This window comes from Balaenoptera physalus (assembly GCF_965194825.1).
Source record: "Balaenoptera physalus genome assembly, chromosome: 10".
Taxonomy (NCBI): Eukaryota; Metazoa; Chordata; class Mammalia; order Artiodactyla; family Balaenopteridae; genus Balaenoptera; species Balaenoptera physalus.
This window is the reverse complement of record NC_138889.1, coordinates 67539190-67551378: the sequence shown is the minus strand read 5'-3', so window position 1 is coordinate 67551378 and position 12189 is coordinate 67539190. Positions and strand designations below refer to the sequence as shown.

Genomic DNA, 12189 nt, shown 5'->3' with positions numbered 1-12189 from the left:
AAAAGAAATAGAGGGCCCTAAATAATGGAACTGCTTTTCAAGTCTTCATGAATGATTATGTCTACAGCTAGGTCTCTTTATCAGTTTGTGGTATTAGAAAAATACAACCCGTAACTTCCTGAAGCATGGAAGTACTAGGTTTTCAGAATACTTCCAAGGTATCTCTGGTTAAGTATTAATGTCACTGATTTGTGCACAGAAAATGGTTAACATGTTAAATTTCATGTTAGGTATATTTTACCACAATAAAAAAAGTCACACAAAAAAAAGACATGGGATTAGAGGTTAGGAGGTTATTAATATGAAATCTCTTTAGTCTAATATTTCTAAATAAACTAAAGGAAAGGAATGCTCTGAAATCTGCCTGTCTTCTTGTACTTAGTAATCTTTAAAAACAAGGTCTCTTGTCTGTTTTTCATTTTCCCAGCATCATATCCTGTAACTTTATGAGCTAATCTTTTTTTTTAATTATCAACGTGTAGTGTTAATAAAATATTTAAACGCACTTGACACTTGAACGAATTGTTTTCATACCAAAGATCATTTGGTTTTGATTTTTAATCCTTTCACCATCTCTGGCAGTCTAAATATTAGTGTACTCTCTTCTCTGTTATCATTTCAGCAATCCAATGAGTTGACAGTTTGATTTGTCATTCTCATAAAGTTGACACTAATACATTAATCTTGGGACTTCCCTGGTGGCGCAGTGGTTAAGAATCCGCCTGCCAGTGCAGGAGACAGGGGTTCGATCCCTGGTCCGGGAAGATCCCACGTGCCGCAGAGCAACTTAAGCCCATGAGCCACCACTACTGAAGCCTGTGCGTCTAGAGTCCATGCTCTGCAACAAGAGAAGCCACTGCAATGAGAATCCCGCAAACAGCAACGAAGACCCACCGCAGCCATAAATAAATTAATTAATTTTAAAAAATACATTAATCTTGCAATCTTTATTTCAAGTCGTGTATAAGGCAAGGGAAATCATGTTTAACAGAAGCCTTTTTAATAATTCTATGTAACGTTTTCATTTTCTAAGCTTGTTCCTCAGCAAAAGGCTGCAGTATCACCAAAGGAGGCTTATTAAAAAATAATAATAATAATACAGATTAGTGGATGAGTTAGCTGTCTTCACCATCTAGGCCTTTTCTTCTCAACCCCTAAAGAACTGAGTTGAAACTTAGTTTCGTGTTTGAAATATATGTCTTACAACTCCACCAATATGTTTGAGTCTTAGAAAATTACTATGATATTATGATATTCATGTTCTTATATTCCCTTTCTCTCCATTTCTTTCTTCTTCTCCTCTCCCCACCCCTCCTCGCCCACCCAAATTATTCTCTTTCTCCCTTCCATGTCCCTAAAGCTATCCTGGCCTTTTAGTTGTACCTCAAGCTGTACAGGACAGTAGTTTACCAAGAGTAGCCCGCTGCTATCGACACAATCGCCTGCCTGTTGTATGTTGGAAGAACTCAAGAAGCAGTACCCTGCTTCTCCGATCTGGAGGATTCCATGGGAAGGGAGTAGTTGGCCTTTTTAAATCTCAGAACTCCCCTCAGGCAGGTAAGCAGCTCTCTTACAGCAGTATTCTGATCCTTCCACTTCAGAGTATTCCAAAAAATGAAGGAAGTAAAATCTGGGAATGCCAGTTGTGCCCTTTCATCAAGCCTCTCACACATAGCCTTTTCCACTGTGTTATATACATGTACAGCTTAAGAACTAGACTTGACAATGTGGTGCTCCACCTTGAATTTGCCATCTTGCTTAATATGTCTGTTTATATTTGGATTTTAATAGAAATTAACATAATGAAGTCTTTGGTTCTAGGCTGTTTTCACTTCACAAACCAGAGTATCCACAGATGGAAACAGATTACATATACTAATCATTTTCTTTTCTTTTGGGAAGCATTCAAACATATTTAACAGCTGCAGAAGCAAATAGGGATTCTGTCCCATGTGGTATAAGATATCCTATCTCATTCCTACAAGTCACACACACACACACACACACACACACACAAATAAGAGGGCAAACTAATGACCAAAATGCTTCTTTAGGAGCTCTCAAGCAGAGAGGTTTTCAGGAAGCCAGAGGCTGGCCAACTTAAGAAAAAAGATATACTAAGTGCACTGCCCCTTTTTCTGAGGATATTTTTGAGCACCATGTCTGAGGTCTGAAGTCAGTCAGGAGCTATATTTTACTAACCCTTCTCATAACTTCTAGCTTAAAGTAGATGCTCAATAAAATTAAACAAGGACCGCTAAGATATCATATCCAGTTTAGGGATGGCTGCTGCATTCTTTCCTCTTTGGAAATGAACTCACTCAAGTTCAGTGGTTCAGTAGGTAGACCCATGTGCTTTTTGATATCTCTTCTTTATTCTCATCCATTCCTTCCTGAAAGTTAAAAGTTGGCCAGTATGTCTTTGATCATTCAGTTGACTGAGGGCATGACACACACCACACTATATTATTATTGTTGTTGTTGTTACTGTTATTATTTCACGTGGCATTTTTGTGTAATTGAAGGCAGTTGGCTTTTAACTTTTTCTGCCCAGAGGAATCCTCCCAAGCCACATAATGGGTTTAATAGAACACAGCATATGTAGGTTACATAAAGTGAGAGAATCATTTCAGCATTAATGCATTAATGAGCATATCACTAAGCATTAATGAGCATATCACTGAACTTTTAGTTAGAAAAATTGAAATTGTTTTATTCCACTGGTTTCTTATTTTTCAATATAAATTTACTATATTTCACATTTTTGAGCTCACATTTGCTAACATTTTAATATCTTTGAAATTGGAATGCAACTTACAGTTCATGTGATCAGAAATAATTGTGTCATGGTTTAAATGGCAGAGTTTTTTATTCTTAGTACATAAAATTGTGGTGCATCTTATAATTGATGACATTTTAGAGTTTATAAAATATGATGGCACCTTAAAGTTGATAAAATACAATAATATAGTAATGCTAATTATTTATTTCCTATTCACCTTGTAAGAAAATTTGTTAATATCTATTGTCCTTCCAGTGAATCCCTCCCGATGCCACTTTAAAGTGCCTGGGCCAATTTCAGTAATTCTGTTTTACTCCACACAAGCCAGGCTCAGACTCCCTCCAACCCAGAATTGCTCTGACAGTTGTTTCCATCTGTGCATACTTTTTGATCCTCTTTCAGAAGGACCAGGGAATTGAGCAACAGCTGCTCTTGTCTTCTCATCTTCCTCCTCTCTTCCCACAACAACCCTCTACAAGTTCCTGTCCCCTAGGCCTGTGTAACAGAATTGGAATAAGATTACTGGTACTGGGATATTCTCACCTCTGCCCATTCTGGGATGCTGAGGGAAACTGCTCCATCCTCTGCTCCCAAACAGTGGCATGCACAGAGTGGTTGGGGGAGATCATCAAGGACATGTTGTCTTTTATGAATCTTCATTTTGAGTTGATTGGTTGGTGAGAAACTGCACCTGTGCTTGGAAGGACGGGTGTATGCTGGTTTTCCAGACCTGGGCTCTTTCTGGGAGGAGGATGAGGCAATCAAGCAGTAGGTGTGGTGAAACCAATATCATAGGAGGATTAGCCATTTAATAGTTTGGAGCTTTAAGCGGGGCTGGTTTCTATATTTGGGTGCGGTAACCTGAAGACCATATATAGAAAGAATAAGTGTATGTATATAGAGAGAGCCAGTTTTATTAACATAGCTACAGTTTGTTTTATTTAATATCTTTTCCTTTTATAGCTCCTACCTCCTCTTTAGAATCTTCCAGTAGCATAGAACAAGAAAAGTACCTGCAAGCCTTACTGAGTGCAGTTTCTGTCCATCAGAAACTCAGTGGCAATAACACCCTTACTGTCAGGCCAGCACTTGCTCTGTCTCCAGGTAAGATTTAATAATATTTTTCTTCTTGACAACTGTGAAAGGTCATATTCATTCCTAGGGTTAGTCTCTTTAGTTATTTGCATTGTTCCTTCAACATGACCCCTTAATGTTTTACCTTGTGGGGCTATAACTTTAGATTATTTTATTTAGAAATCAGGGTACCACTATTAATTTCTAGTAAATAGTAACCAAATTTAGAGATTTAATTATTTCCTTTTTAAAAGAGTAATAGGAGAGGTGGTGGGAAACATAAAGTCATGTGGGTTTTTTTTTTTTCCTGGAATCTGTTTTACATAGACTTTAAAATATTACAGAGTTGAATGTGTAAGTTGAACATCTGTTTATTAAATGTATATTTATTAAAATCATCATGTATAACTTTGAAATTCCTGAAATTTCTGCAGCCTTTTATGATTTGCAGTACAGTTTGTTTTCACTAGATTTGGATGAAGCCATTAAGACTTGTACTAATATTCTGTTTCAGTTATCATGTGATGGAACCCCAAAGGGTTCATGTAGAGGTAACCCTAATGTGTTAGACACAGGAGCATGTGACTTGAGAAGTTGGTCTCCTTGGCTTAATCAGCTATTTGAATAGCTCAACATAAGCAGAAAGTGGCTTTTCTTGTAAAGTAACACCATGCATGCCTTGTTTCATTTATCATTAAATTCTCTGATTGCACTTGCCAAACCTAACTCTCTATAATCTTGCAGATGTGTGTATCTCTGAGGAAATAGTAACAGTGCCTTGTTATCTCTATTAAAGCTTTGGGTACTTAAAAAGTACAATGTTTGGCAGCAATTAGACATGCTACACATGAAGATAACTTTTTGTCATTTGAGTAATGTTAACCCGAACGACATGGTTTTTGTTCTTCTTTTTGGCTGACTTTAGGGACTGAAAGGAGGACTTCAAGAATGTCCACTGTGCTTAAGCAGGTAGTGCCAGGACATTTGGATGTAAACCCATCCAATAGCTTTGCTCGAGGAGGTTAGTAAGATTGATTTTGTAACTGAGCACTGATACAACCTTAAAAGCAGAAAACTTTTTTCTAGATAGTGATACTTCAAATCAACTAATTATGGTTAAATTTGTTTTTAATTACCCTTTTCTAAACGAATGATCAAATTTATTACTAGCATGGTGACAGATGAGTTTAGCCTCGTGGGACAAGGGTTATAATAATTGCTAAAATCTTAACATACTGATGAGTTTGGAAGCACTGGGAGGGGAGGGGAACATATCTAAATGGTGACTCAGCTCTGGCAGCATTCCATGATGCTTCAAGTTTGCAGTGTAGAAAGACTGAGCACAGAAGCATAAACGGTTAGGGAGACATGATCCCAGACTCAAAGGCTGTGCCTCCAATGCCTGTTATTTTTACTCCTGTTCTCTGAAGTGCTAGTTTGAGGAGTAAGAGACAGTGGTTCAGAATCAACATAAAGACTCTATTTTACAAAATTCACTTCTTTTCCTTTTGAAAACCAAGATTACTATGCACATCTCCTGGCAGCCATATTGATTCTTTAGGTACTTTTTTTCCTACCTCATCAGAACTTTCTATGATGGCAGAATTTCCTAAGAGCTTTCACCCTTCTTCAGGTATCTTCCTAATCAGGCCTTAAGGTCATTGTATTAGTTTGCTAGGGCTACTGTAACAAAGTGCCACAAACTGCGTGGCTTAAACAACCATTTGTCTCACAGTTCTGGAGGCTAGAAGTCCAAAACGAAGGTGTTGTCAAGGTTGGCTCCCTCGGGGGCCCGTGAGGAATAATCTGTTCCATGCCTTTCCCCTAGCTTCTGGTGGTTTGCTGGCAATTTTTGGCATTCCTTAGCTTGTAGAAGCATCAGCCGTATCTCTGCCTTCATCTTTACATGACATTTTCCCTGTGCATCTGTCTCCACATTTCCCCTTTTATAAGGACACCAATCATACTGAATTAGGGGTCCACCCCACTCCAGTGTGACCTCATCTTAACTAATTATGTCTGCAATGACCCTATTTCCAAGTGAGGTCACATTTTCTGAGGTACTGGGGGTTAGAACTACATCATAAGAAATGTGACAGGGGGTAGGGACACAGTTAAACCCATAACAGTCATATGTAACTTTTTCTGGAACTTTTAAAATACTATTGTTTTAAAGTTTAAGATACAAACTTCATTCTTTTCATCATTTCTTTCGTGGTGAATTTGAACTTAAAGATAGTACAGTGACTTTCTCCTAAGTTTCCTGGTATTTTTGTTGCCAAAAGCTCCTGTCAGAATTTGGTTCGAAGTTGCAGTTCTCCTTATTGCTTTATTTGCCATCTGAAAGCTTATATTAGCAGGCACGTCAGAAACTTTTCCCTTTAACTTTTAGTAGGATGCAACTTCTGGCATATGTCTGGTTAGTTGAAGCCTTCCCATCCCCACCCTGCTCTTGAGTTTTGCCTTTGTAAACTTCATCAACAACATGTTATGTATTCCTCCATTGGGCCAGGTGACCTGTAATATAAATTTTATGTACAAAACTGTCTCTCTTTCTGTGTTGGTACCTAAGGCACAAGGATATTCACCGATCTGTTTCAACTACATTATCTTTGCTTTTTTTATATTGGCCTCAGACTCATGGCTTTTTTATACAAGGGAATCCCCACTAGTGGTTACATTCTAGTTATGAGTCCATTCTGTGCTATTCTCAAAGGTACCTGGAAGGCTGTATTTACATTTTAGGATTAAAATCTCCTATTTAATCTGTTTATGACCCTTTCTATGCATAATGAGGCCATAATTATTATTTCTGACCCCCTTCCCAAATATTTTCTTCTGAAAATTCCTGTAAACTTAGTGTGTTTCCTTATGACAGTTTTTTGCTCCTAACCAGGTCCCCTTCATTCTGGTATCTTAAGCTAGGATCCAGAAACGCAAATCTTATTATTTTACTCCATCTCTTAATTCTTCACTCCCAAAGCCTCCAAATCTCCTAAAGTCCCAGTGATTAACTGGAAGATGAGATGCGGCTGTTTCCTGGCACCTTCAACTTCCTCTGTGATCCCTGGAGCTGCTTTCCTTTGTCTCTTCTGATAGTATCATCCCTCTCACATAGAGCAGCAGGAATGGACTGGGGCAAGCAAGTTTGGGAAATCTCAGAAGACTCCCTATTAACATGAACATGGCAGGTAGACATACACTCACACTGCCCAGGGCAAGACTATATGTAGACACTTGCATGCCCTGACATTAGTTCATTTCCTTGTTCCCACCCTCCAGTACAGAGTCTCTTCATTCTTCCAGAGAGCTAGGTTCCACTTCTCTAGCAGTTCCTCATTTACCCTGTGTGGGAAGAGCCTCCTATCTCGAAATCTCCCTCCTAACCTCCTTTTTCCTCTTCTGTGTATTTTCACTGTTTTTCCATTCCTTTCATTGTCATAGAATCTTAGTTCCAGGTTTCCTTCTTATGTTATTTCCACTGTGTGCCTTTCCCACTCTAATGAGCCAGGGTTTAGACTGACCTTCACCTTCTCCTTCACCCTTTTTCAGTCAGGGTGGTCACTTAGCGTTCAGCATGCACGTTGAAGAGTTCCTAAGCCAGGGGAACAACCTTTTTGACGCAAAAACCAGTTAAGAAAAAATGAAGATGTGAATAGATCACATTGCTTTTCATTTAAAATTACAATAGCTTTTATGCCCCATGGGGAAAATGCAAGTATTTGCAACTTGGATAAATTATCTTGTTGTATAGAAAAATGCCATGAGAAAATCTGCCTCTTAAATATAAAAATGAAATACCTGGGTGTATTTGAGAAGTAGCCACATGGAGGCAGCTTTTAAATTTTTCATCCTTTACATTTCCATAGCCCTTTAAGTTCCTCTACAGTGTTATTTTATCCTTGAAGTGTAACCTCCAGGACAGGTACTTTAGGAGGCTTTGAGAGGTGATGTGACTTAGCCAAGATCTCTTAGCAGACAAGAGCATAACTGGGACTAGGGTTAGTTCAGTCCATTTCAGTGCAGCATTCACTGAATATAGCTTATACCTCATGCACTGTGCTAGGCATAAGGTCACATCCATAAATTCAATACCCTGTCGTCACGTCCAACCCAAGCATCTCTTTTCCTTCTCTCCTTCGTTTGTTCTGAACAGAGCAGAGAGAACAATACCATTGCTTAGGAAACGCTCATGCTCTGAACAACACTGCATTCCCATGGGTGGGATGAACTGTATCACTTCTTCCCTGAAACAATCCCCTTAGCCAGACCCTGCTGGACAGATCCAGGGTCACATGGTTCCTTAAGTGACAAGACACTAAGAGTTTGGTTCAGTTACATTCAAATTCAAGCTGCAGTCCTACCACTTAGTGTATGGTATTAAGCAATTCAGGAAACCTCGTAATATTCAGTGTCCTCATCTGTAAAATGGAGATAATAAAAAGTATTCTAGCTTTAGAATAGTTATGGGGAATGAATGAAATAATATATGTAAAGCACTTAACTTAGTAAGTGGCTCGTTATTAATAGGAGCTCAATAAATGTTAGTTCCATTATTATTGTTGAGGTTGTTGTCATTATTGTTGCGTAATACTCCACTGAAATGGGAGGAAAGTCTATATTTGTATGTAGATTACCTTAAGCCAGGTTGCTTCTCACTGGCCAAAGGCAAGCAGATAAAGGAGAATGTGTCTTAGGCCTAGACCAGTAACTTTCAAACTTTTTTGATCATGTCTCACAGTAAGAAATACATTTTATATCTATATGTATACATATACATTTTATATCACAAAGGTAGTACTAAGTCACAATGCAAAATGTATATAGACTATAACGAAAGTTTCATGAAACAATATTCATCTACACCACATGCAGTGCTCATAGTATTTTCCACTCTAATCTGTTTCACTTCTTTAAAAATACTGGTTTGACCTTCTAAAATGATTTCACAAACCACTAAGGAGGACCCTGCAGTTTGGGAAAACACCACTCCAGGTCGGTGTTACATGCTCAGGACAAGTATATGACACCTAGGAATCACTCAGGAAGCTAAGCAGACCTCACCACCAGTGCAGTAGTGTAATGCCTTTGGTTAATGTGACTGCCAGATGGAATTACAGTTCTCCAAGCCCTGTGCTGACCCCAATCAGTACAGCTCGTTTTCTCATTGCTGATTTTCTGCTAGGTGATAAACACTTGGCAGTTTTTCATTAATGAGGCTCTGTTTGAGGAAGTGCTTAGTTTTTTTTTAATTAATACCCTTTTCATTCTTTCAGGGCAAATAATTGAGTTGAAGGTATAGTAGAGAACCACAGCAGCTCATACGTATCAATTTTCAAAAAGAAAATAATCAACAAATGTTTGCAGTACCTAGATATCAGGCTCTCAGCATGGATATAAGAGTAAATGTGATTAGGTCCCTGCCCTTTGGAGTACACAATCAAGTAGAATAAAATGTGCAAATAATCACAGTGCAATGGGATCAGAGTTCAGATAGAGCCGTCTACAACTCTAGGGACAGTCAAGAATGCTTTTCAGAGGAGTTTACGTTGTTCCTGGATCTTAAGGAATAAGAAGTTTGTCAGGTAAAGAAATGGGAGAGGTCATTCTAGGCCAAGGGACTAGCATAAGAAAATGATACATTTAGGGAACAGTGTCTCAGAATCAGGAACCAACCACTCAGGCTTCACTGCAAGCATTTAATGATCCATATTCCAGTAGGAAAGCTTAAAACCTTGGCAGAAAGGAGAGTAGTTGGCTCGCACACAGGAGGCCCTGTGCCTTTTTCATGCTGTTCCAGGTCTTTGTTCTGTCTTGCAGTAGCATTCTCTGTGTATAATCAGCCAGTGCCTCTGCAACCCTTAGCTTTCTGACTTCCTTTGGCCACTAAAGCCATCAAGGCCCTTCATTTCCTACTTCCAAAGGAGTGAGGCAGAAATGAAAAATCACTTATGATGATTTTTCTTTTATCAAATTATGTCATATTTTATGCAGTTTTGAAATGGATAGCTTAATAATCGTGTTTTCAATCCTGAATAAGTACAGAATCATTTTCCTTAAGTGATTTGAGCAGTTCCTTTACTCAGGAAAGAATAAACGGTAACTTACTGCTCACCATTTTTGTTATTACCAGGTGAAGTTTGCGATAGTCACGAAGCACTTTCTTTCTGTTGGAAAAAAACAATATTACTCAAATTACAAAAGTATTATCTTTGATACTGCCTATCATTTTGGTGCAAATAGGGATTTTAGGAGAAGTCATTACGTCAGCCATCACAAGCTGTATTTTTAGTGGCATTGGGTATTGTCACAGGGTCATAAATTTTTGCTGCTTGTAACTATCTACTTATGGAAAATAAATGGAATTTCCAAATGAAAAGAGGAAAAAAAGAAGACAATGTGGCAATGCTTAATGCTCTACTGCAAAAACATGCCCTTTGTTATTCCAAATGGTTGTTAGAGGTTCATTCCTGATATGATGACCTTGCTCAAAGAACAAACATGTTGTACAACACATCGTATTTGCCAATCAGTCAGCCTCCTTCAATACTAGGGCCAGTGTATTCTAACATTCACCCCTCCCCAAATTCCTTAATTTTATTATAAAAATTTGTTTCTCACCAAATGACAACCTCCAAAAGCTTATTCCATTTGGTATAATTTTTTACTGGCACTCTTTGCTGCGCTGTCCATTTCATTGTGCTTATAATATTTATAAACAAGTGCTGAAATTTCATTTAACAGGCACTCAGTTCATCTTTTTGCGTGACTGTGCAGCCTTTTATTTGTTAATCAAATCTTCTGCTTTTAATATATTTACATTTTTCCCCTATCATTAACTTAATGTTTAAAATTAACCTGTTCTTTTCTTACTCCATTTGCTCTGATGTTTGCTGCTATATACATTTCATTCCTTCTTCCTTCTTTAATCTTACCTCCCAGTGCATGGGTACAGAGATAAATGTTTTACTCAGTCAAATCCCAAATCTTCAGCTAAGGGAAGAGTCCATTATCAAGGTACTGTATTATCTGTCCTGATGTGTCACTCTTTTTAACCATCTTCATATGAAAGCATATGTGTTACAAGTGACTTTTTTCACATTTGTTTGTCAAATTATCTTTATTCTCATCCACATTCTGAATTTCCTCTGTGATTCCATTTACCAAAAAATTAACACTTGCTGTTAACATCTAAGAAAACTCATAGGTTATAATAGAAAGTTTCATCCATGTTAAGCAGAAATTTACAATACCTTTTCTTGAGAACTGGTCTCCTGACCCTATAGATGCTTATAAAGAGAAGCAGATGTGACATTATCATGGTGACTTGTAGTCACCTAGAAACATGGCTTGATTTAACATTTGGCAAAGATTAAAGCTTCTCAAAGAGCCTTTCCAAATCTAGAGAATGCACTTTAGGGAAGCAGTGGCAGTATTATGTACCACTGTGACTCCGTCACCAGCCTGAACACTACAGTCTGGGGGCATTTGTAAGGAGCTCTGTCAAATTTGGGACTTATTATATGCCTTTGTGTTTAGATATTTAATATTTGATAGTCTCACTTGCATATTAGAAATCCTTGATTTTTCTAATTAATATAATTAAGGTCAACTTATGAGATCCTTCCAGTAGCTTAGCTTGACCTTTCCCTTAGAAGACATCTGCTTCTGACTATACCTTTTAAATAAAGCTTCCTAAGATTCAGTGAAATGCACATTACTAAATTTATAACTTCTGTTTTTCTTGGATACTGGGGGAAAAAAGACTAAAATATAACTTTTACTGACTTAAAATTGCATCATTTTGGCATGATACACAAATATTAATTCTCAGATTTTAGTGGGTTTAGTAAAGTTCTAATTTATTTCTTAATGTGGTTTTCTTGTTGAATTGACTGACTAAAGCAGAATAATGTTCCTTCTTTCTTGAAGCCCTGAGAAATTTACTCCACGTTCTCCTTCCTAGGCTTCATTATTGCCTCCTGCCCACGTTTTTTCTTTCCTAGAGCCTGTGCACTCTATTTATGATACCAGTATTTACTTATAAATACTGAATTTACATCAGTATACAAAAATAGAATTGACTTGGGTGACTTATTAGGTTCCTCTGAGCCAAATGATTTTTGAAATGCTATATTAATAATGCTTATATGATGCAAAAGTAAATGACAAATGACCAATATGATACATGATTACTTAGATGAATTAATTTGCTGTTACCTCTAAAACTGTACCCACAGAGCATGCATCTTTTTCCCTATTCAGTGGCATTCTTACATCAGATTATCTCACTCAATTGTTTTGACTTTTGTGAAGGTGTTTGGGCAAGTCTT

General features: G+C 37.7%; 1 protein-coding gene across 1 annotated transcript in view; it reads left to right on the top strand.

Annotated features, from left to right (window-relative positions):
• Positions 1 to 12189, top strand: part of SBF2 (SET binding factor 2) — a 456507-nt gene that overhangs the window by 409542 nt on the left and 34776 nt on the right. The window contains exons 29-33 of the mRNA XM_082476788.1: positions 1361 to 1557; positions 3746 to 3886; positions 4782 to 4881; positions 7409 to 7488; positions 9133 to 9152. Of these exons, the coding sequence (XP_082332914.1) occupies positions 1361 to 1557; positions 3746 to 3886; positions 4782 to 4881; positions 7409 to 7488; positions 9133 to 9152 (538 nt within the window). The remainder of the gene's footprint in view (positions 1 to 1360; positions 1558 to 3745; positions 3887 to 4781; positions 4882 to 7408; positions 7489 to 9132; positions 9153 to 12189) is intronic.